The sequence below is a fragment of the Microcaecilia unicolor genome, chromosome 7, assembly GCF_901765095.1.
Source record: "Microcaecilia unicolor chromosome 7, aMicUni1.1, whole genome shotgun sequence".
Taxonomy (NCBI): Eukaryota; Metazoa; Chordata; class Amphibia; order Gymnophiona; family Siphonopidae; genus Microcaecilia; species Microcaecilia unicolor.
Genome location: NC_044037.1, coordinates 25398959 through 25423419, shown reverse-complemented (window position 1 = coordinate 25423419; position 24461 = coordinate 25398959). Strand labels below are relative to the sequence as shown.

At 46.1% G+C, this 24461-nt stretch overlaps 1 protein-coding gene across 1 annotated transcript in view; it reads left to right on the top strand.

The window, feature by feature from the left end:
* STAG2 (stromal antigen 2) overlaps nucleotides 1-24461 on the top strand; it is a 583303-nt gene that overhangs the window by 454329 nt on the left and 104513 nt on the right. The window contains 1 exon segment of the mRNA XM_030209778.1: nucleotides 12378-12506. Within this exon segment, the coding sequence (XP_030065638.1) occupies nucleotides 12378-12506 (129 nt within the window).

Sequence of the window (24461 nt, the reverse complement as noted above, 5' to 3'; positions counted from 1 at the left end):
GAAGGTGGATACACAGTATCATATTCAGAAGGCTCCCGGATTCGAGAGGGCTCAACTGCCACACCACTCTCTGGTGGTCGAATCTACCCTCAAACGTGCTAGGAGCTGTAGGACATGCTTCAGTGTCCCCAGGTAGAGAGGCTCAGGTACTAGTCTCATTTGGGATGAAAGCTTTTTAGGCATGGATGCTCATTGCCCACATTCAATCCTACCTCAGTCTCTAACTCATCTGGGCCTATAGGATTAACAAACTATTCAACACTAAAACCTTTGTGCTATCCCTATCTACCTTGAGTTTAAAGGCTGTCACTCAGAGTTCCAAAATATCAAGCCCTAATAATAAAACAAAAACAGAATGTATAAGATTACAACACCATAACAAAATAGTGAAATAAGTAGTAAACATAGTAATGCATTACTTCCTTACGTTCTTTAAAGACCGGCAAAAGTGCTCTTAAAAGACAGATATTTAAGGCTTTATGAAAATCAATATAGCTAGTAATACTACTAAGTTCAACTGGCAGAAAGTTCCACAGAAGAGGTCTTTGGTCTGCAGTACTCTGTCTTGAGGATTTTCTCCCACAGGAGCAGGCCGCAGAACTTTACCAGTTGGCCAGTAAGTAGCTGTAGTGTAGAAAGTATCTAGCCAAGGGCACATAGGACTCTTTTGACATAGTGTACAAACTCTCCGCTGTGGGTGTGGGATGCAGACTCTCGTGGCTAGAAGAGGTTGCTGACTTTGTAAAGAAACATACTGTTACCAGCCAAACCCTGTCTTGGCACCCTCCAGCTGCAACCACTTCCTCATGAAGATTTTAAGTGGGTCTAGGTGGTGACTCTACAGCTTTCAAAGGCATAGATTTCCACCACTTTCATGCTCTGCCCAGAACCCTTTGGCCTCGCCAGTCCCTTCCCTCAGAAGCCCCAGCTGACTCCCCAGTCAAAGCAAGGGATGAGCTTTTGAGCGGCTCCAAGAGAGCATAGCTACACTCAAAGTAACCATCCTGGACAGCTTACCGGTAGGGGGGATGCTGAATTTTTACCAACACGGTTGGCCAGCAGGTTCTTCAAATAGTCATCTCGGTTACGACCTGCATTGGCATCAGACCACCAAATTGCTCACCGAGAGCCATACAACAGGTCTTGGCAGAAGCAGGTTCTTGTAGAGGAAATCTCCGGCCCTTATACAGGCCAATGATATTGAACCCATACCACCGGGGGAAGAAGGAAAGGGATTCTATTCCATGTACATACACACTTGTTGCCAAAAAGATGAGGATTTTATCCCGCCCTAGACCTAAGGGGCTTGAACAAATTCCTGGTCAAAGAAAAGTTCTGAATAATTTCCCAGGGCACCCTTCTCCCCATGATTCAGAAAAACAATTGGTTATGCTCTCTGGACTTAAAAGATGTTTTATCCACGTTTTGAAACTAAAGCAAGACCAGGGAACTATGTTCCTAATCACGCTTTACTGGCTGAAGCAGATCTGGTTTCTTCTTCTGGAGTTGTCCTCCGAAGATGTGTGGAAAGTGGAATGTTTTCTGACCCTCATGACGCAGAATGAGGGATCTCTTCTACATTCTACATCCCAATCTCCAAACCCTGGCCTTCACAGCTTGGATGTTGAAAGCATAGAATTTGAGTCCTTAGATTTGTCAGATGGAGTCTTCTGCATCTTGCGGCCTTCCAGGAAAGATTCCTGGAAAGACTCCACTAAGAGGTGTTACTCATTTAAGTGGAGGAGGTTTGCTGTCTTGTGTGAGGGTAAGGCCTTAGATCCCCTCACTTATCCTACACAAAATCTACTTGAATATTTCCTGCACCTCTCTGAGTCTAGTTTGAAAACCAACTTTGTAAGTGCAGTTAGTGCGGTAGGCCCATCTCTGTTCAATCTCTAAGTTGTTAGCTTCATGTGAGGTTTGTTGTCATCAAAGCCCCCTGTCAAACCTTCAACTGTGTCATTGGACCTCAACATTGTCCTCACCCAGCTGATGAAAGATCCTTTTGATCCACTTGATTCCTGTCATGTGAAGTAGTCGACCTGGAAAGTTGTGTTTTTGGTGGTGGCCAGTCTCGTAGAGTCAGTGAGCTTCAGACTTTAGTAGCTGATCCGCCTTACACTAAGTTTCACCTCAATAGAGTAGTTCTCCAAACACACCTTAAGTTCTTCCTAATATAGTGTCAGAGTTCCATCATAATCAGTCAATTGTCCTGCCAACTTCTTTTCCAAAACTGCATGCCCATCTTGGCGAGAGTATACTGCATACCTTAGATTGCAAGCAAGCGCAGCGTACTAAAGCCCATACAGTCCACCCAGCTTTTTGTTTCAAACCGGATGGGGGTAGCCATCGGAAAATGCACAATTTCTAATTGGATAACAGATTGCATCTCCTTTACTTACGCCTAGGCTGGCAGACTTTGGAGGGTCATGTCAAGGCTCAAGATGTCAGAGCCTTGGTTACATTGGTAGCCCACTTGAGGTCAGCCTCCATAAAGGAGATTTGCAAAGCTGTGATGTGGTAATCTGTCCACACAGTCACATTTTATTATTGGTTTGAACAGGATACCTGATGTGACAGCCGGTTTGGACAGGCAGTCCTGAAGAATTTGTTAGGTATCTAGAATCCTACTCTACCCTCTCTAGGCCCAGCTTTCTTTAGTTCCAGGCTGCACCTCACATTTTGAGTCCATATTATCCTAGCATTGTTGTTTACGGTGAGCCTGGTAACTAGGGATTCCCATCTATGAGAATACAGCAGCTTGCTTATTTTTGGAGAAAGCAAAGTTACTCACTTGTAACAGGTGCTCTCCAGGCCCAAGTATTCCCGCATACCCTCTGACCTCCCCATTGGAGTTGCATTCATTATTATTATTTTTTTTTTTTTAATGACTGAGGAACCTGTGCTCAACGTCAGACAAGAAGGCACCAGCGCATGCATGGTGGGATGCTGCTAGAAAGTTCTAAATTAATCTCTCTAGTCAGTGTCCTCACCGGGTTCCATTGGATGACATCACCCGGCTGTGAGAATACTTGGCCTGATGCCCTCTGAGAACACCTGCTACAGGTGAGTAACTTTGCTCTACTAAACATGCCACTGTATTTATGTACAGGTTGGAGTATTTTCATACTAGTTGTAGTCCATTCTTGAAGGAGTGAATTGCAGTAGTTCAGTCTGCTTGTAACTAAAGCATGTACAGTCTTTACCAAATTAGATTTTCTGAGAAATGGTAATGATGCTTCTTGTCCACCAACTCCCAAATAATGTTTCAAAGTGGATAATAACATCAAGATTGAATTATACATGAATAAAACTAGCCTAATTAAAGAATTTCTTAAACAAATGCGCTTTATTTGCTTATGAAAATCAAATAAGAGGGAATCTTTTTAAGATCAGCAGGTAAAGAAAACCGTGCAGAAACTGCTTGATAAGGAAATTAAGTTGATAAAGACTTTTTAAACTTAACGTTTACAAAAGATGGAAAGTAAATAAGACAAGAATCAATAGCTTGAGATGAAGAAAGTGACAATGGAAACAAAAATAATGGGCATGTGCCATTAAACGTCTTAACACTCATCATAATAATTTAAAAATAATACGTTCTTTAATAGGTAACCAATGGAATTTTATCAAAGTAGAAATGGTTTTAATTGACAGATCATCTGTAATTGATAGCAAGACTTATCTACATTTCCTATTTGCAAATTGAACTTTAAGGATTTATCACTGCAAACCTAATGTAGCTATATGATCCATAAGAGAAAATGATTTACCCTGTAGCACGGCCTTTGTGATGAGAGATCTAGATTTACAAGATAACCACATAGCTGCTAATTTTTCATAATTCAGAATTAGATTTTTTTTTTTGCAGCCAGTCATCCAGAATTTGTTGTTGAAGTTTGATGACATCAAACTGGTTATCATTCGTGTAGATGAGCAGCTAAATGTCATCAGCAAAAAAATGAAAATTTAAATTCAAACTTTCTAATAATCAGTGAAAGAGATCTTGAGGGGCATCTCTCGTAAGATTTCTCTTAGGTGATGCTTCTTGATTCCAGCATATTCTGCCTTTTCAGACAAATTACTCACAGTAAAATTCTGCCCATTATAGTGGATAAAACCCATTTTACACCCTCATAGCAAATTTTCACACAGGCATGGGTCTACATAATTAAAAGGGTGATTTCTTATAAAAGATAATCTCATTATAGATGAGGAAGACAATACTAACCGCAAATACTGAGATAAATTAGAAACTGTGACTCATATTTTACCAATAACTTGGTATGTAGGCAGGCTCCGGTACCACTTATGGACTAAACACAAGATTTTAAGTTTTAATGGCTCAGCATAGGCAACCAGTACAGACTTTCCCATATTGGAATAATATGATATCTTTCAATAGCTCACAGTAAGCATGCTGGACAATTTTAAACCAGTTGCAGATAGTTCACATTTGTTCCTGAAACACTGTGATGTAGAGAGTAACAGTAATTTTTCTCTACTAAAAACCATTGCCTGGACCAAGAAAATTAGTTTATCCTGCACCAGATACACACTTAATTTACAGATTAACCACACAGTAGAGCCATTTGCCAATGGCCGAGCCCACGATTTCTATGCAAACTTAAATATATTCTGTACCAGTTCAGTTAGTGAGCGTGCAAATCACTATTGCATTAAAAAGTGTGCACTACCAGAAAAAAAAACAATGCACGCCTCTGCAGTGAAGTGCAGCTCATTGCTAAACTGTTCCTATTCCTGTCAGTATGTGAGTTGGGTCTGCATTTTCCACCCTTTTCCAACACCACAAAATTACCAAAAGCCTTGGAAGTCCAGCAGCACTTACCAAAGTGACCCAGCCTAGTCCCCCTACCCCTGACACACAATAAGCCCTCATGTTCTATTGGACCCCCATTCTGTTCGCTCCCCCTCCCTCCTGCTTCCAACTTAAAAAATAAATCCTCTTTAGTCTAGCAGTCTCCTCCCTCCCCTGACCTGACCCCCTCCCAACATAGAAAAATAAATCACTGGTAAATCTACTGTAACCCTCCCCACCTATCTCAAAAAGCACTTGCTCCTGCCTCCAGTGTCGCATCATTCAGAATGGTGGCACCTGACCCCTAACGGTGCATCCTGACGCACTGCTAGGGATCATTCTGCCAAATAAGACAATAAGAGTTAGTGGGCATAGCTCCTGCCTTTTAACTTGTTGAGGGAAGGGAGGGGTACTCTAGGCTGTCAGGGATTTTTTCTATATTGGGAAGGGGTCTGGTTGGGGTGGTGCATGAGACTATCAGGGTAACTAGCCCTTCTTCGATGACTCAGACCTGGTGGTAAATTTCTCGCATTGTGCTCATCTTAAAAATATTCTGTTTATTCCCCCACAATTCACAGAAGTAAGTAATAGCCTCATTAGCATCCATTTTAATATGCTGTGTGCTGATGTCCATTCTGTTAAATTCTATGCTGAAGCCCTTCCTGAATCATGTGGCTAGTAATGTTTGCATAGACCTCTCGTTAATGGCTTTCTTCTATCTGTGGTAGCTTTCTGCATTTTGCTTCTCAATCTCATTTAATTTTTCCCCCACTAGTCCACCATTCCCTTTTGATTATATTGTAAAATGCGCCACTGTGCCATGTCATGAGTCTTGCCAAATAAATGAATAATAAAACCATGCCTTCACTATAGTGGAAATTTGGGAAGGCATTGGCAAAATGCCATCAGGCACTCCTGAACTATCTCACTTCAATCTTCCTTTCACTCACCATCAATTGTGTTACCAGTAAGTATAGTTGCCTTGGCTTACTATCAACTCATTTAAAATTATTATTATTTGTTACGTTTGTTTCCCACATTTTCCCACCTTTTTGCAGGCTCAATGTGGCTTACATATAACCGTTAAAGGCGTTAGCCGATTCCGGTCTGAACAAATACATGGTATGAATGAATACAAAGTGATACTGTGGTAGAATGAGGTATATGTATGGTAGGTTCAATTGGGGGGAACTTAGAGAGGGAAAGGGGGAAGAAGAGTCAGGTAATGTCCGTTACGGTCTTTGCTTACATTGTGTCGCGAGTGTCCAGGTATATTTATGTTGGGTCGGTGGGGTATGCTCTTCTGAACAGGTCTGTCTTTAGTGCTTTGCGAAAATTTAGGTAGTCTAGCGTAGTTTTTACTGCTTTTGGTAATGCGTTCCATAGTTGTGCGCTTAGGTAGGAAAAGCTGGATGCATAGGAGGATTTGTATTTGAGTCCTTTGCTGCTTGGGTAGTGGAGGTTTAGGTATGAACATGCAGATTTTGTGGTGTTTGGTTGACAGGTCGATAAAGTCTGTCATGTATCCCGGACCTCGCCGTAGATAATTTTATGGACAGTTATGCAGATTTTGAAAGTGATACGTTCTTTGATTGGTAGCCAATGCAGTTTTTCTCTGAGTAGGTTGGCGCTGTCAAAATGTGTTTTTCCAAATACAAGCCTGGCTGCTGTGTTTTGGGCAGTCTGAAGTTTCTTTATGGTTTGATCCTTGCATCCCGCATAGATTTCATTACAGTAATCTGCGTGGCTTAGTACCATTGACTGTACTATGTTACAAAATATTTCCCTCGGGAAGAATGGTTTCATGTGTTTGAATTTCCACATTGAGAAAAACATTTTCTTTATGGTGGAATTCACTTGTGTCTCTAGTGATAGGTTACAGTCGATTGTTACTCCGAGAATCGGGATGAGATGATGAGACAGTGTGTTTTTTTTCAGTATTGAGTTTTAGTTGGAATGCATTTGCCCATGAGTTCATGATGTTTAAACTTCGCTTGATTTTGTTGGTGATTTCCACCAGATCATGTTTGAAGGGGATGTATAATGTGATGTCATCAGTGTAGATAAATGGGTTAAGGCCTTGGGTGGATAAGGTCTTAGCTAGTGGAGTCATCATGAGGTTGAAAAGGATCGGTGATAGTGGGGACCCTAACACACACGCTGGGCTCTTTATAGAATCCCTGATCCACCCCTGAAAATAAAGCTCATTTTTTGCAGAACATAAGCGTAGCCATATTGGATCAGACCAATGGTCCATCTAGCCCAGTATCCAGTGGCCAAGTTAGGTCACAGGTACCTGGCAGAAACCCAATTAGCAGCATCATTCCATGCTACCAATCCCAGGGCAAACAGTTACTTCCCCATTTCTGTCTCAATAGCAGACTTCAGTCTTTTCCTCTAGGAATTTGTCCAAACCTTTTTTTTAAACTCGGATACGCTAAACACTGTTACTACATCCTCCGGCAAAAAATTTATTCGTTGAGTGAAAAAATATTTCTTCCTATTTGTTTTAAACTTATTTCCATGTAACTTCCTTGAGTGTCCCCTAGTCTTTGTACTTTTGTAATGAGTAAAAAATTGATTTACTTCTACTTGTTCTACACTACTCAGGATTTTGTAGACCTCAGTCATACCTCCCCTCATCCTTCTCTTTTCCAAGCTGAAGAGCCCTAACCTCTTCAGCCTTTCCTCATACAAGAGGAGTTCCATCCCCTTTATCATCGCTCTTCTTTGAACCTTTTCTAATTCCACACCTTGAGAACTGAATGCAGTACCGAAGGTGTGGTCGCACCATGGAGCAATACAAAGGCATTATAGTACTTTGGTCTTAATTACCATACCTTTTCTAACAATTCCTAGCATCCTATTTGCTTTTTTGACCATAGCCACACACTGAGCAGAAGATTTCAGCATATTATCTATAACAACACCTAGATCTTTTTTCTTGAGTGCAGCCCCCCCCCCCCCCCCCCCCAAGCATTGGCTAACTATGATTTGGATTATTCTTTCCAAAGCGATTTACGCACAGTAAAATCACAGACATGAAAAGAAATACAGTATAAATAGGAAAGCGTAGACAGAGATCCTTGCTGTGTCTCTTAGGATCCTAGGGCTGAAGCACCCCAGCAGATTAGCAAAAAAGTCAGCTATTAAAAGTTGACATTTTGAAACAGATGTATTTTTAATAAAACTTTAAAGAAAGAAAGAGAAGGCTCTTTACGTAAGTATGGGCAAGGCGTTCCAGGGAGTAGGCCCTACCACCCTGAATATGATCTTCCGAAATGTCCGAGATGGTATTAGTTGAAGCGAGGGAACAGTCAGTAAGGACTGTTGACTGGAACACAGAGCCCGCCCAGGAATATAGGGCTTTCAGATAAAGTATGGAGAATCTTATACCCCCAGAAACAGCATTTTATATATTATGTGGTGTTCTACTGGCATCCAATATTCAGCTTTTAACAGTGGGGTCACAAGGTCATATTTTTTAGCATGGAAAAGTAACTTCACAGCTATGTTCTATATTAATTGCAATTATTTGATCTATGTGTTGAATAATTAAGGCATGAATTACAACACGCAACGCTTTTTGGTCAAGTAAATGCTGGACTGAGCATATCTGTCGTTGCTGAAAGAAACAGGCTTTGACAACTGATGAAATGTGGTCCCTAAAACAGAGAGTAGAGTCTAGCAGCACACCTAGAACTTGATTGTATCACGGGCAGTAGGGATACATTGTCAAAATTTAGAATGGGAAACGGGGATACTGGGTGGGATTTACTAAAGCTCATTTTCTGTAAATTAAGGATTAATTTATTCCTTTTAAGCCAGGACTATTTTGGAGCTTGTCCCTGACCTGCAATATCAATCCAACAGGGAGCATAATGAGAAAAAGTGACCATAATCCAAATGGATATAAACGACATGAGTAGCTGATTAAAAAGAATAATCTTGACATGAGATCTGGGAGTAGCTGATGTACATAAAACTGTAAGATTATTCTCTCAGGGATCTAGTGTGTTTAGTGTCTGGTGGCAAATGATTCACTGAGGAATCTTACAGGAACTACACAGGTACTGAAGTCTTCACATAAGATTAAGGGCTCTCCCACAAAAGCAGCCAAGGGGCTTCTAAGATATGCATAAAGTCAGATTCTTCCACATTTGGGATGTAAATGTTTGCCAGCGTAACCTCCACCTGATCTATCGATACATGTACAAATAAATAATGCCCCCTGGCTCTTACTTACTTGTTTGCAACTGTTTAGTAAGATCCTTGTGAAAAAATAAAATCCCTGCCGCTTTGGTTTGAAACCAGTAACATCTGACGCAAACAACCGTGACTGGTAGGCCTTGTGATAGAACAAAGTCTCATGGCAAACCTGAAAGTGTTTTTCCTGTACAAATACCGTGTGCGCACATTTAGCTAATAGTTCTTTAAAAAGATGTCGCTAACTAGGTGAGTTTAGGCCCTTGATGCAGTAGTGTAGCCAGACCTGCCTTTTCCGTTGGACCCTGAGTTAACCTGGGTGGGCCCTTCCCACCCCTGTATACACACATACAGCTTTTTAAAAAACTTTCTCTCTGCACCTGGTATCATCATCTTTCTCCTCCTCCGCAGAGGTAAGCCTGCAGGGCTGGTGCAGGTTGCCGGCGACAGCTTAGAGAGATGGTCAGCTGCCATGAGAGAGAGGGAGGGAGAGAGAAAGGAGTGAGGCACTACTAATGAGGTTCTTTGGGGACCTTTAAACTAGGTGGGCCTGAGGCAAGAATGGGTGGGCCACAGCCTTGATGTTAAAGGTAAGAACCCTAAATGTTCCTACCATCAGACATGCTCACAAGTAGAGCAACATCTGGCAAGTTCAATACGCTATTCTTAACAGCACACATGGAAAAATAGCAGAAAATGGTCATATAGAAAAACACACCCTTCATCTGACTTACCCCAAGAAAGAAAACACATAGTGGAGGAGTGGCCTAGTGGTTAGAGCACCGGTTTTGAATTATTATTATTAGCATTTGTACAGCGCTACCAGACGCACGCAGCGCTGAACACCTGACATAGAGAGACAGTCCCTGCTCAATAGAGCTGAATTCCAGAGGTGTGGCCAGTTCAAATTCCACTGCTGCTCCTTGTGATCTTGGGCAAGTCACTTAACCCGACATTGCCTCAGGTGCAAACTTAGATTGTGAGCCCTCCTGGGACAGAGAAATATCCAATGTACCTGAATGTAACTCACCTTGTGCTAGTACTGAAAAAGTAAAAAAGTACTGAATCCAAGTAAATAAATAATAAATAAAACACCACCCCCAGGATCCCATCAGCTACCCTGCCAACCCACCCCTTACACCCCCTCCACCCATCTATCCAACCAACCATCCCAACCTTAAGTATCCTTGCCAACTTAGCAAAGGGAAAATAGAGGAATTAAGCCAGGTCCAAAAAGCTCCCTTGCCTGCTTTTCAAAACAAAACTACAGTCCTCTTATAGTACAACTATTAATCTCTAACACATCTACAGAAACACTATAATAGGGATATATGGGCCAAGGAGATCCAAACTATGATTTACAGTCATTCCAGCTAAGATAGGAAATAGAATGTTGGGAATTATTAAGAAAGGAATGGAGAACAAAACTGAGAATACAAGAATGCCTTTGTTTTGCTCCATGGTGCGACTGCACCTCGAATATTGTGTGCAATTTTGGTTACGTCTCAAAAAAAGATATCAGAATTAGAAAAGGTACAGAAAAGGGTATCAAAATAATAAAGGGGATGGGACAACTTCCCTATGAGGAAAGGCTAAAGTGAAGAGATGGCTGAGGGGAGATGTGATAGAATACTGAGTGGAGTGGAAATGGTAGATGTAAATCATTGGTTTACTCTTAAATGCAAGGACTAGGGGCACACAATGAAGCTACTAAGTAGTAAATTTAGAACAAACTGCAGAAAATATTTGTTCACTCAACATGTAATTAAACTCTGGAATTCATTGCCAGAGAATATGGTAAAAGCAGTTATCTTGGGGTTTAAAAATGGCTTGGATAATATTCTAAAAGAAAAGTCCATAAATCATTATTAAGATTGACTTTGGAAAATCCACTGCATATTTCTAGGATAAGCAGCATGAAATCTGTTTTACTCTCTTGGTATATTGTCAGGTACTTGTGACCTGGATTGGCCACTGTTAGAAATAAGGTACTGGGCTTGATGGACCTTTGGTCTGTCTCAGTTTGGCAAGGCAAATGTTCGAGGGGATTGTCAAGGACCACACCCTTTTGCTGGAACCTGACACCGCATCACTCCTTTGTAGGGTGGGAGAGTCACCCTTTTGTGTCCCTTCTATAGTTCTAAAGTTTGATTGAATGTTGAATCCTTTTAAAGGCTGAATATTTTTGAATTTTTTAAAATTCAGTATTAACATTTAACTAATCCTAGTTTTGCCTCTATTTTAGAACAATTTCTTTAATTGTTAGTTTTGCAGTGTAATATTTTCTAGTTATATACAACTCAATTACTTTCATATAAAGTATATTTCCAGTGGCTTGTACAGTTTATCTACTGTTAATTTATATTTTGTAAATATTTTAAAATCAACCTTGATATACAGCTGCAAGAAAACTACTTTTAGAAGATAAATGTCTTTATTAGGTATTAGTGGCATTGATTAATCACCGTTAACTATCACAATTAGTGTAAAAAAAATTTTTTTTGTTAAACCAGCAGAACAAGTACAGAACAATCAAGTTTTAATGGCAATTAAAATTAACACCACTTACGCAATGTGAACTATCCAGGTCCGTATTCTGCCCATGGCAGTCTGACCATCACAGACTGACCTGAACACCTCCTAAAGAGCCCTCCCCCAAGATAGTGTCCCAAGGGCATCCATTCTTTCCTGAAGCCCCCCTCCGCCCAGAGAACGTTACCCTTCCTGAAGAGCTCCACTTCCTGTAGCCTTCCCCATCCTACCTTAAGGTTGCCTTGATGGTCTTGGGTAGGGTGGGCAGGACTGATCCTCCCTCACTCCTTCCTGTGCTGGCAGTGGGTTCAAAATGGTAGCCGTGACCTCTTTTGATAGTCTCTTGGGAGGTGTTATTCGGGAGAGGGATGGATGCTCTTGGTTCTTGGGGGGGGGGGGGGGGGCGCTTTGTTGCTACCTTAACTTTTCCTGGGTAGCTAATAGGTTACTGGTCTGAATATTACAGTGGTTTAGTTAATTGTGTTGTACTGTCCAGACTGTATTAAAAATGTGATTAACAATGATTAGGCGACTTAAAACTTTAGGTCAAGCAGCGGATATAATAGCTTTTTCTTTAGCTTCTTGCTGAATGTGAATAGGGCAGCAGCACTAAAATATTGAGCTCATATTTTAGTGATGATTGCTTTTTTGTATATAAGAATAAGAAAAGTTGCTCTTGAACTTTTTCACTTATGTTGATTTTCTGCTTTCAAATACATTATATGAAGACCAGAGTGTATGTTTAGTTTTTCTCTTGTATTTTTGATCTTTCCAGATATTATATTTATTGACCTGTTTTATTTAAAATTGTCTTCCTCAGGGACGGGATTGAATTTGCTTTTAAAGAACCTAGTCCCCAAGGTGAAATCCATCCTCCTTTAAATATGGCATTTTTGGATATTTTAAGTGAGTTTTCATCTAAGTTACTCAGACAAGACAAAAAAACAGTGTAAGTATTTTCTGTATGCATTCTATCTTGGTAGATAATTTTTAAAAAAGTAGAAACTTGTGTTTCCATTTGATATGATGTTTGGTTATGGCTAAATGTGTTGTGGCTTAAATAAGCCTTCCTTACCATCCATGCCAGATCAACCCAGATAATTGGATTATGTCCTCCTGTGAGCACATGGAGACAGAAAAACAGCTAAGTGCTGTCTTCAGGAGTCTGATGCATCCTTCATCTCTGTAGTACTTATGTCTCCAGGAGATGATACACAGTCCCAGTTCCTGTGAAATCAGGACAGGGATTTTGGGGCATTCCAGGCAGTGATCCTGTTGGATGTTGATGCTCCCTTTTTCCTTGGGTGACAGCTGAATTTGGCGGGGTGGGTGGTAGTGGTAGGGGAAGCTCTTGAATTCCTACCCTTGGTGGGTCTGACAGAAAGAGCTATGTAGTGTGCTCTTCCTTTGTACTTCAAGAGCAACAGGGAGCCATTCAAGTTTACCCCCCAAAAAAGGCTTGCAGTGCAGCTGTTTCCCTGGACTTCCTCTTCGTTTCCTATGGTACTGTAGGATTTGTCAGTAGGTCTCATTCCTCTCATTCCTTCCATTTGCTTTTGGTGCGTTTGTGGAAAAGGTGAGGTGCTATGCTGCAGATAAATCATGACTTAGCATCCCAAACAGTATATACAGCCAGTTCAACAGTATGGCAGGTACCAGGTGGTTGGGTGTAGTCTGGAGGGTTGGCGCCCAGCCAGTAATAAAGCTATATGCCTTCCCCAGATCAAACCCTCAGCCCTATGGTAGAGGTTAAGTACTGTGATCCACATTTTTCAGGGCCTTATTAGTACTCCAGTCTCAGAGGGAACAACAGCTATTGTACCACCACTGTGCTCCAAAAATAAATTAAATTGATTATGCTGGGGCCCTTAACTGCCCTTTTCCATATCATCAAGCTGATCAATCCATAGACTGGTGGGTTGTGTCCATCTACCAGCAGGTGGAGATAGAGAGCAAACTTTTGCCTCCCTATATGTGGTCATGTGCTGCCGGAAACTCCTCAGTATGTTCTCTATCTCAGCAGGTGGTGGTCACACACAGCAGCAGCTCTGGCTAGGCCTCCAAGCCTAATTTTTAGGTTTTGTTGAGTGCCTGGGGTTGAGGGCTCTTTTGAGCAAGTGCAAACCTGGTGGTGCCAGGTCCCTCCTTTTCTCCCCCCTCCCGCTGGCTCCGTTAAAAAAAAAAAATTTTGAACGGCCTTAAAGGCGTTTATTTCGACGTTTATTTAAGCGTCTATTGCAGCTACTCACTGAGACACCAGGTCGTTACAACTCGGAGCGGACAGCAGGTAATTTTACCTTTTTATAGCGGGCAGGGGTTCCCCGATTCTTCTCCTCGTGGCACATGGCGTCGGAGGGCGAGGGCGCAAAGGGTCGCTCCCCGGGTCGCTTGAGCGCTTCTAGAGGGGATGCGGGGGTCTTAAAGCCTGATTCGCCCTTGTTGGGTGACAGTTTCGTGACCGATGAATGTCCCGGTCCTTCCTCCGGCGTGGCGGTTTTTCCCGCCATAAACGCCCATCCCCCGCTCCTCGCCTCCGCCATCTTGGCCGGCCACGCGGCTCGGCCGGCTTCTTCTTGGGCCGCCCTTGAGGTTGGAGACATTAATGCCATGAACGCCCTTAATTTGGGTGACGGCACAGAAGCGGCTAAAATTAAGAGCCGTTCTTCCCGCGCGGCTCCTTCGCGGAGTTTCGCGCCGGACGCCATTTTGGATGCGCAGCATGTCTCTCCCCCGCTGTTGCGAGCGCCGGTTGAGAGCGCGCCTAGGGCTGTTGCCCAGGCTGCGGAAGTGCACAGTCTGGGGGGTTTCTCCCCCGAGTTTGTTTTGCTGTTGCATCAGGCCTTCCTCATGCACAACGCTGCCCCCGCTCCCTCGTCTGGTAAAGAGGTTGAGGTTCCCAGAGGTAAACGCCCTCGGGTTGATTCTCAGGCCTTGGAGGAATTTGTCTCCTCCGATGTAGATGAGGGCAGCGTGTCTGAGGTCTCCCAACGGTCCTTTGCGGATTCCTTGGAGGAGACGGATCCCCGCTCGGATGGAGCGGATGACCCCTCTGCAGCGCGGCTTTTTCGCCCAGAGGATTTGCCCAACCTGTTGTTACAGGCCATGGACACTTTAAAGATATCCTCTCCGGAGGACGTCTCTCCCTCAGCCCCTGTTGGCTCTGCCATTATGCTGGGGACGAAGCGCCCGCCTAGAACCTTCCACGTGCATGATGCCATGCACACCTTAATTTCGGCTCAATGGGATGTCCCAGAAGCGAGCCTTAAAGTGGCTAGGGCTATGTCCCGCCTCTATCCTTTGGCTGTGAGTGAACGTGAGGCCTATCTGTGGCCTACCGTGGATTCTTTAATCACTGCGGTGACTAAGAAAACGGCTTTGCCGGTGGAAGGTGGCACGGCCTTGAAGGACGCCCAAGACAGGAGATTGGAGGCGGCCTTAAGGTCGTCCTTTGAGGCGGCTGCTTTAAGTTTGCAGGCCTCAGTTTGCGGCTCCTACGTGGCCAGGGCGTGCCTGACTATGGTGCAGCGGGCTTCCCCCTCGGACCATTCCTTGAGGGCTGATTGGCCAGCCCTGGAATCGGGCTTAGCCTATTTGGCAGACTTGCTGTATGATGTCTTGAGAGCCTCAGCTAAAGGCATGGCTCAGACAGTCTCTGCGCGGCGGTGGCTTTGGCTGAAACATTGGTCTGCTGACCACGCCTCTAAATCCCGCCTGGCTAAATTGCCTTTTAAAGGCAAGCTGCTCTTTGGGGTCGAGCTGGACAAAATCGTGACCGATCTCGGCACGTCTAAGGGCAAGAAGTTACCGGAGGTCAGGGCTCGGGCTAGTGCTCGTCCCGGTACCTCCAGAGGACGGTTTCAGGAAGCCCGTCGGTACCGCCCGGGCAGGTCGGGTTCTTCTGCCCCCTCTTCCTTTAAGAGGAATTTCTCCCCCAAGCAGCATTCCTTTCGCAGAGACCGCCGTCCCGGAGGTGCTCCCTCCGGTCCTCCCCCAGGGTCTCGTACCCAATGACGGGGTATTGGTCCACGCCCCAGTGCAGATTGGAGGACGGCTGTCCTCGTTTCTGGGCGAGTGGACCACAATAACTTCAGACGCTTGGGTGCTGGAAGTCATCAGAGACGGCTACAAGCTAGAGTTCTGCCGACCCTTAAGAGACGGGTTTGTACTCTCTCCCTGCAAGTCTCCGGTCAAAGCTGTGGCAGTGCAACAGACTTTGGACAATCTGATCCGCCTGGGTGCGGTCGTTCCGGTGCCAGAAAGTCAGCTTGGCAAGGGGCGTTACTCCATTTACTTTGTGGTACCAAAGAAAGGAGGTTCTGTCCGGCCTATCCTCGACCTCAAAGGGGTCAATCGGGCCTTGAAAGTGCGGCACTTTCGCATGGAGACTCTCCGCTCTGTTATAGCGGCAGTGAAGGCAGGGGAGTACCTGGCATCCTTGGACATCAAGGAAGCGTACCTGCATATTCCCATCTGGCCTCCTCATCAACGCTTTCTGCGTTTTGCAGTCCTGGGACGACACTTCCAGTTCAGAGCCCTCCTGTTCGGGTTGGCTACTGCTCCGCGGACCTTTTCCAAAGTAATGGTGGTCATAGCGGCCTTCCTGCGAAAGGAAGGAGTACAAGTCCATCCTTATCTGGACGACTGGTTGATCCGAGCCCCCTCTTATGCAGAGTGCGGCAAAGCTGTGGACCGGGTAGTTGCTCTTTTGAGCTCCCTGGGATGGATCATCAACTGGGAGAAGAGCCAGCTGCGCCCGACTCAGTCCCTGGAGTATCTGGGAGTTCGATTCGACACCCAAGTGGGCAGAGTGTTCCTGCCAGACAATCGGATTGTCAAGCTTCAGGCTCAGGTGGACCAGTTCCTGGTAGCCTCTCCTCTTCGGGCTTGGGACTATGTGCAGCTGTTGGGCTCTATGACGGCCACGATGGAAGTAGTGCCCTGGGCCAGGGCTCATATGAGACCACTACAACACTCTCTGCTGCAGCGCTGGACTCCGATGTCGGAGGATTATGCGGTGCGTCTTCCCTTGGATCCAGCAGTGCGCAAGGCGCTGAGCTGGTGGATGCAGACAGACAAGTTGTCTGCAGGAATGCCTCTGGTGACCCCAGAGTGGATTGTCGTCACGACGGACGCCTCATTGTCGGGCTGGGGAGCCCACTGCTTGGGAAGGACAGCGCAGGGGCTCTGGTCTCCTGCAGAGGCGAAGTGGTCTATCAACCTCCTGGAACTCAGAGCCATTCGGTTGGCGCTTTTGGAGTTCATCCCGGTACTGGTGCTGAAGCCTGTACGGGTACTGTCGGACAATGCCACGGCTGTGGCCTATGTCAACCGCCAGGGAGGTACCAAGAGCGCCCCTCTAGCCAAGGAGGCTATGAGTCTATGCCAGTGGGCGGAAGCGAACCTGGAACAGCTGTCAGCGGCCCACATTGCCGGAGTCATGAATGTCAAGGCGGACTTTCTCAGTCGCCATACCTTGGAGCCCGGAGAGTGGCAGCTATCTGCTCAGGCGTTCTTGGATATCACGAAGCGCTGGGGCCAGCCGAGCCTGGATCTGATGGCGTCATCGGCCAATTGCCAAGTGCCGCGCTTCTTCAGCAGAGGACGGGACCCTCGATCCCTGGGAGTAGATGCTCTTCTCCAACAGTGGCCGACACAAGAGCTTCTCTATGTGTTCCCACCCTGGCCCATGTTGGGCAGGGTCCTAGACCGGGTGGCAAGACATCCCGGCAGGATAATCCTGGTGGGTCCGGATTGGCCCAGACGTCCCTGGTATGCGGACTTGATCAGGCTCTCAGTCGACGATCCTCTGCGGCTGCCAGTGGAGCAGGGCCTGTTACATCAGGGTCCCGTGGTGATGGAGGATCCCTCCCCCTTTGGTCTTACGGCCTGGCTATTGAGCGGCAGCGTCTGAGGAAGAAGGGCTTCTCAGACAAGGTCATCGCCACTATGCTGAGAGCGAGGAAACGCTCTACTTCTACTGCTTACGCCAGGGTTTTGCGTATCTTTGCAGCGTGGTGTGAAGCAGGCTCACTTTCTCCCTTCACTGCTCCAATTTCTTCAGTGTTGGCGTTCCTGCAAGAAGGTCTGGACAAAGGCCTGTCGCTCAGTTCCCTTAAGGTCCAGGTAGCGGCTCTGGCTTGCTTCAGGGGCCGCCTGAAGGGTGCTTCCCTGGCTTCCCAGCCAGATGTGGTGCGCTTTCTCAAGGGAGTTAATCACCTGCGCCCTCCTCTGCACTCAGTGGTGCCTGCGTGGAATCTCAACCTGGTGCTAAGAGCATTGCAGAAGCCGCCGTTTGAACCCTTGTCGAGGGCATCTCTGAAAGACCTGACGTTGAAAGCAGTCTTTTTGGTGGCTATCACTTCAGCCAGAAGAGTTTCCGAGCTCCAGGCGCTCTCATGTCGAGAGCCTTTTCTGCAGTTCACTGAGGCAGGAGTGACTATTCGCACAGTGCCTTCCTTTCTGCCCAAGATTGTTTCTCGCTTCCATGTGAATCAGCAGCTCTGTCTCCCTTCCTTTCGTAGGGAGGACTACCCAGAGGAGTACTCTGCTCTTAAATATCTGGATGTGAGACGAGTCATCATCAGATACTTGGAAGTGACCCGGAAGTCGGATCATCTGTTTGTCCTGTTTGCAGGTCCTCGTAGGGGTCTGCAGGCTGCTAAGCCTACAGTGGCAAGATGGGTCAAGGAAGCCATTGCAGCGGCTTATGTGGCCGCGGGGAAGGTGCCGCCTATCCAGCTGAAGGCTCACTCCACAAGAGCTCAGGCGGCCTCGATGGCAGAGGCCGGTTCCGTCTCCTTGGAAGAGATATGCAAGGCGGCAACTTGGGCTTCGGCCCATACATTCTCCAAGCATTACCGCTTGACTGTGGCTGCTCGGGCGGAGGCCCGGTTTGGAGCTTCAGTGTTGCGGTCAGGGATTTCTATGTCCCGCCCTGGGTGAGTACTGCTTCGGTACATCCCACCAGTCTATGGATTGATCAGCTTGATGATATGGAAGGTAAAATTATGTATAATCATACCTGATAATTTTCTTTCCATTAATCATAGCTGATCAATCCATAGCCCCTCCCAGATATCTGTATTGTTTTATTCTGGTTGCATTTCAGGTTCAAGTTTAGTCTTCAGTTACTTCAGAAAGACTTCGTGTTCAAGTTTTTTCACTTGGATTCTTCAAGAGTTAAGACGAGTTTGTGTTACAGTGAGCTGCTGCATTCCTCTCCCCTCCGTTTTACGGGGCTGGATTGAGACTTATAATTCTGCCGGCACTCCCTCCTGCTTCGTGCGGCTGTAGGGCAGTTTTGTACCCCTCCCGCTTCGGCGGTGTTCGGGTCAGTCAGCTCCTCCCGCGGTTGCGGTTGCAGGATAAGCCAGATCCCCCCGCATCGGCGGGTGTGGTGTCCCTCCCCCGCTCCGCGGGGATGAGCTGGACGGATTCCCCTCCCCCACTTGTGTGGGGATGAGCTGGGTTAATTCCCCTCCCCCGTTTCGGCGGTGGTGAGCTGGGCAGAGTGTCCCTTCGTGGGTGTAATTCTCTAAGTGCTGAGTCCTGCGGATGGAGCTTTGATATCGACATACTGAGGAGTTTCCGGCAGCACATGACCACATATAGGGAGGCAAAAGTTTGCTCTCTATCTCCACCTGCTGGTAGATGGACACAACCCACCAGTCTATGGATTGATCAGCTATGATTAATGGAAAGAAAATTATCAGGTATGATTATACATAATTTTACCTTTCCCCTGATAGACAAATGGTGAAGATCTGTGAAGGCTGCATATTTACCTACAGGTGCTTCAGAGCCTGTGCAACTTTGTTTCATGAGCTCACAGGGATGGAACCCCAGGTTTGTCTTGCAGCATTTATGATGCTGGGGCAGTCCTAGAGAGTTGACTGGAGAAAGGAAGAGGAGATAGCCAATTCATTGAGCAGGGGGATAATTGCCCCCTCAGAATAGAGAGAAACTGGTAGCCCTTATTTTCTGGGGCATGACTTTCTGGCAGCTCTTGGACAAGAAATGAGAGACTGTAATCTAGAGGGATTCCATGTTCCTGGATGCTCAACGGCTCCCCCCACTCCCACCCCCATGCATCTTGCTACATCTCAGCATCAAAGATTCAGTCTGCTTAATATGTCATACCTGAATGCAGCCTTAAGGTGATTCAGACAATGGAGGAACTCTATTCCCTTTCCAAGGAAGAGAATCGTTTGAGAAGGATGTCCTTGTGTTATCAGATCCCAACCAGTAGAGGGAGGGCACTCTATGCTTAAAATAATTAATTTTTGATAGCCATTTTACTAAGGAAGCCATATGCAGTGGCTTTGTGACTTGAGTCCTCTGGTTTTGGGTCCAGCTTCCAGTGATGTATTATGGGTTTCTTTGCCCAGCCCCCTCCCCCCAGTAGAAACTTCATCTCTGGCCCTCTGTCCAAGCAAGCAGTTCAATACTAGCTGACAACAGAGTGCAGCTGACTGTACAGTGGACCTATTACTTCTATGAACTGCTCTTCCAGTTGACAGTTTAATAATAATACAATTTAGTGTAGATGTTTCAATTTTATTTGATTATACCACACATTAAATGTCTAAGTGGTTTATAATAAAACAGATACAAGGTAAAATACAAAAATGACTAATAGGTGCATAAGTTCGCATAAATGTTTTAACAGCAATGCAGCTTCCTTCTGTGCTATCTGCAAGGTACATTATGAATTTTTTTATGGAAAAAAAAATTCACATCTATTGCAACCTGCCAAGTCTCAAGCAGCACTACCCTACATATAAACAGGCAGAACTGCAAATAATTACATCAGGATCTAGAAATCAATAATCTTTATCCATTTATTAGGATTTATTAATATGTTTATAAATGATTTAGAGATGATTTAGAGATGGGAGTAACTAGCGAGGTAATTAAATTTGCTGATGACACAAAGTTATTCAAAGTTGTTAACTTGCGACAGGATTGTGAAAAATTACAGAAGGACCTTACGAGACTGGGAGACTGGGCGGCTAAATGGCAGATGACGTTTAATGTGAGCAAGTGCAAGGTGATGCATGTGGGGAAAAAAGAACCCGAATTATAGCTACGTCATGCAAGGTTCCACGTTAGGAGTTACGGACCAAGAAAGGGATCTAGGTGTCGTCGTCGATGATATGTTGAAACCTTCTGCTCAGTGTGCTGCTGTGGCTAAGAAAGCAAATAGAATATTAGGTATTATTAGGAAAGGAATGGAAAACAAAAATGAGGATGTTATAATGCCTTTGTATCGCTCCATGGTGCGACCGCATCTCGGATAGTGTGTTCAATTCTGGTCGCTGCATCTCAAAAAAGATATAGTGGAATTAGAAAAGGTGCAGAGAAGGGCGACAAAAATGATAAAGGGGATGGGACGACTTCCCTATGAGGAAAGGCTAAAGCGGCTAGCGCTCTTCAACTTGGAGAAAAGGTGGCTGAGGGGAGAGATGATAGAGGTCTATAAAATAATGAGTGGAATTGAACGGGTAGATGTGAAGCGTCTGTTCATGCTTTCCAAAAATACTAGGACTAGGGGGCATGCGATGAAGCTACAATGTAGTAAATTTAAAACGAATCGAAGAAAATGTTTCTTCACTCAACATGTAATTAAACTCTGGAATTCGTTGCCATTTAGATGCTCAGTCTCCCAGTCTCGTAAGGTCCTCTTGTAACTTTTCACAATCCTGCCGCGATTTAACGACTTGGAATAACTTTGTGTCATCAGCAAATTTAATTATCTCACTAGTTACCCCCATCTCTAGGTCATTTATAAATATGTTAAAAAGCAGCGGTCCCAGCACAGAGCCCTGGGGAACCCCACTAACTACCCTTCTCCATTCAGAATACTGACCATTTAACACTACTCTCTGTTTTTGAATATGCTCTAATTTTGTTCTTAATAATAGTCTCTACCATTTTGCCCGGCACCGACGTCAGACTCACCAGTCTATAATTTCCCAGATCTCCTCTGGAACCTTTTTAAAAAATCAGCGTTACATTGGCCACCCTCCAATCTTCCGGTACCACGCCTGATTTTAAGGATAAATTACATATTTCTAACAATAGCTCTGCAAGCTCATTTTTCACTTCTATTAGTACTCTGGGATGAATACCATCCAGTCCAGGAGATTTGCTACTCTTCAGTTTGTAGAACTGCCCCATTACATCCTTCAGGTTTACAGAGAATTCATTAAGTTTCTCCGAATCGTCAGCTTTGAATACCATTTCTGGCACCCACATCTTCCTCGGTGAAGACTGAAGCAAAGAATTCATTTAATCTCTCCGCTACGGCTTTGTCTTCCCTGATCGCCCCTTTTACTCCTCGGTCATCTAGCGGTCCAACCGATTTTTTTGACGGCTTCCTGCTTTTAATATACCTAAAAAAAAATTTTACTATGTGTTTTTGCCTCCAACGCAATCTTTTTTTCGAAGTCCCTCTTAGCATTCCTTATCAGCGCTTTGAATTTGACTTTACATTCCTTATGCCATTCCATATCATCATGCTGATCAATCCATAGACTGGTGGGTTGTGTCCATCTACCAGCAGGTGGAGATAGAGAGCAATCCTTTTGCCTCCCTATATGTGGTCATGTGCTGCCGGAAACTCCCCAGTATGTTCTCTATCTCAGCAGGTGGTGGTCACACACAGCAGCAGCTCTGGCTAGGTCTCCAAGCCTAATCTTTAGGTTTTGTTGAGTACCTGGGGTTGAGGGCTCTTCTTGAGCAAGTGCAAACCTGGTGGTGCCAGGTCCCTCCTTTTCTCCCCCCTCCCGCTGGCTCCGTTAAAAAAAAAAAAAAAAATTTTAGACGTCCTTAAGGGCGTTTATTTCGACGTTTATTTAAACGTTTATTGCAGCTACTCACTGGGACACCAGGTCGTTACAGCTCGGAGCGAGAAGCAGGTAATTTTTACCTTTTTATAGCGGGCAGGGGGTTCCCCGATTGATCTCCACGTGGCCTATGGCGTCGGAGGGCGAGGGCGCGAAGAATCGCTCCCTGGACCGCGTGTGCGCTTCTAGCGGGGATGCGGGGGTTTTAAAGTCTGATTCGCCCTTGTTGGGTGTCAGTTTGGAGGCCGGTCAGTGTCCCGGGTCTTCCTCCAGCGCGGCGGTTTTTCCCGCCATAAACGCCCATCCCCCGCTGCTCGCCTCCGCCATCTTGGCCGGCCACTCTGCTCGGATGCCTTCTTCTTGGGCCGCCCTTGAGCTGGGAGACGTTCATGCCATGGCCGCCCTTGATTTGGGCGACGGCAAAAAAGCGGCTAAAGTTAAGCGCCGTTCTTCCCGCGCGGCTCCTTCGCGCAGTGTCGCGCCGGACGCCATCTTGAATGCGCAGCATGTTGCTCCCCCGCTCTTGCGAGCGCCGGTTGAGGGTGCGTCTAGGGCTGTGGCCCAGGCTGCTGAAATACACAGTCTGGGGGGTTTCTTCCCCGAGTTTATTTTGCTGCTGCATCAGGTCTTCCTTATGCAAAACGCTGCCCCTTGTCCGATAACGGGGTTGAGGCCCCCGGAAGTAAATGCCCTCGGGTGGATTCCCAGGCCTTAGAGGACGCTGTTTCCTCTGATGTAGATGAGGGCAGCTTATCTGAGTTCTCCCAACGGTCCTTTGGGGATTCCTTGGAGGAGACGGATTCCCGCTCGGATGGAGCGGATGACCCCTCTGCAGCGCGGATCTTTCGCTCAGAGGATTTGCCCAACCTGTTACTGCAGGCCATGAGCATTTTGAAGATTTCCTCGCCAGAGGACGTCGCTCCCTCAGCCCCTGTTGGCTCTGCCATTATGCTGGGAACGAAGCGCCCGCCTAGAACCTTCCACATGCATGATGCCATGCACACCTTAATTTCGGCTCAATGGGATGTCCTGGAAGCGAGCCTCAAAGTGGCTAGGGCTATGTCCCGCCTCTATCCTTTGCCTGAAAGTGAACGTGAGGCCTTTATTTGGCCTACCGTGGATTCTTTAATCACTGCGGTGACTAAGAAAACGGCGTTGCCGGTGGAAGGTGGCACGGCCCTAAAGGACGCCCAAGACAGAAGATTGGAAGCGGCTTTAAGGTCGTCCTTCGAGGCGGCTGCCTTAAGTTTGCAGGCATCAGTTTGCGGCTCCTATGTGGCCAGGGCATGCCTGACGATGGTGCAGCGGGCTTCCCCCTCGGATCCTTCCTTGAGGGCTGACTGGCCGGCCCTGGAATCGGGCTTGGCTTATTTGGCAGACTTACTGTATGATGTCTTGAGAGCCTCGGCTAAAGGTATGGCTCAGACAGTCTCTGCGCGGCGCTGGCTTTGGCTGAAACATTGGTCTGCGGACCACGCCTCTAAGTCCCGCCTGGCTAAGTTGCCTTTTAAAGGCAAGCTGCTCTTTGGGGTCGAGCTGGACAAAATCGTGACCGATCTCGGTACGTCTAAGGGCAAGAGGTTACCAGAGGTTAGGGCTCGGGCCAGTCCTCGCCCCGGTATCTCCAGAGGACGGTTTCAGGAAGCCCGTCGGTACCGCCCGGGCAAGTCGGGCTCCTCTGCCCCCTCTTCCTTCAAAAGGAACTTCTCCCCCAAGCAGCATTCCTTTCGCAGAGACCGCCGTCCCGGAGGTATGCCCTCCGGTCCTCCCCCAGGGTCTCGTACCCAGTGACGGGGCCCTGGTCCATGGCCCAGTGCAGATTGGAGGACGCCTGTCCTCGTTTCTGGGCGAGTGGACCAGGGTAACTTCAGACGCTTGGGTTCTGGAAGTCATCAGAGATGGCTACAAGTTAGAGTTCTGCCGACCCTTAAGAGACGGGTTTGTACTCTCTCCCTGCAAGTCTCCGGTCAAAGCTGTGGCAGTGCAGCAGACCTTGGACAACCTGATACACCTGGGTGCGGTCGTTCCTGTGCCAGAAAATCAGATTGGCAAGGGAC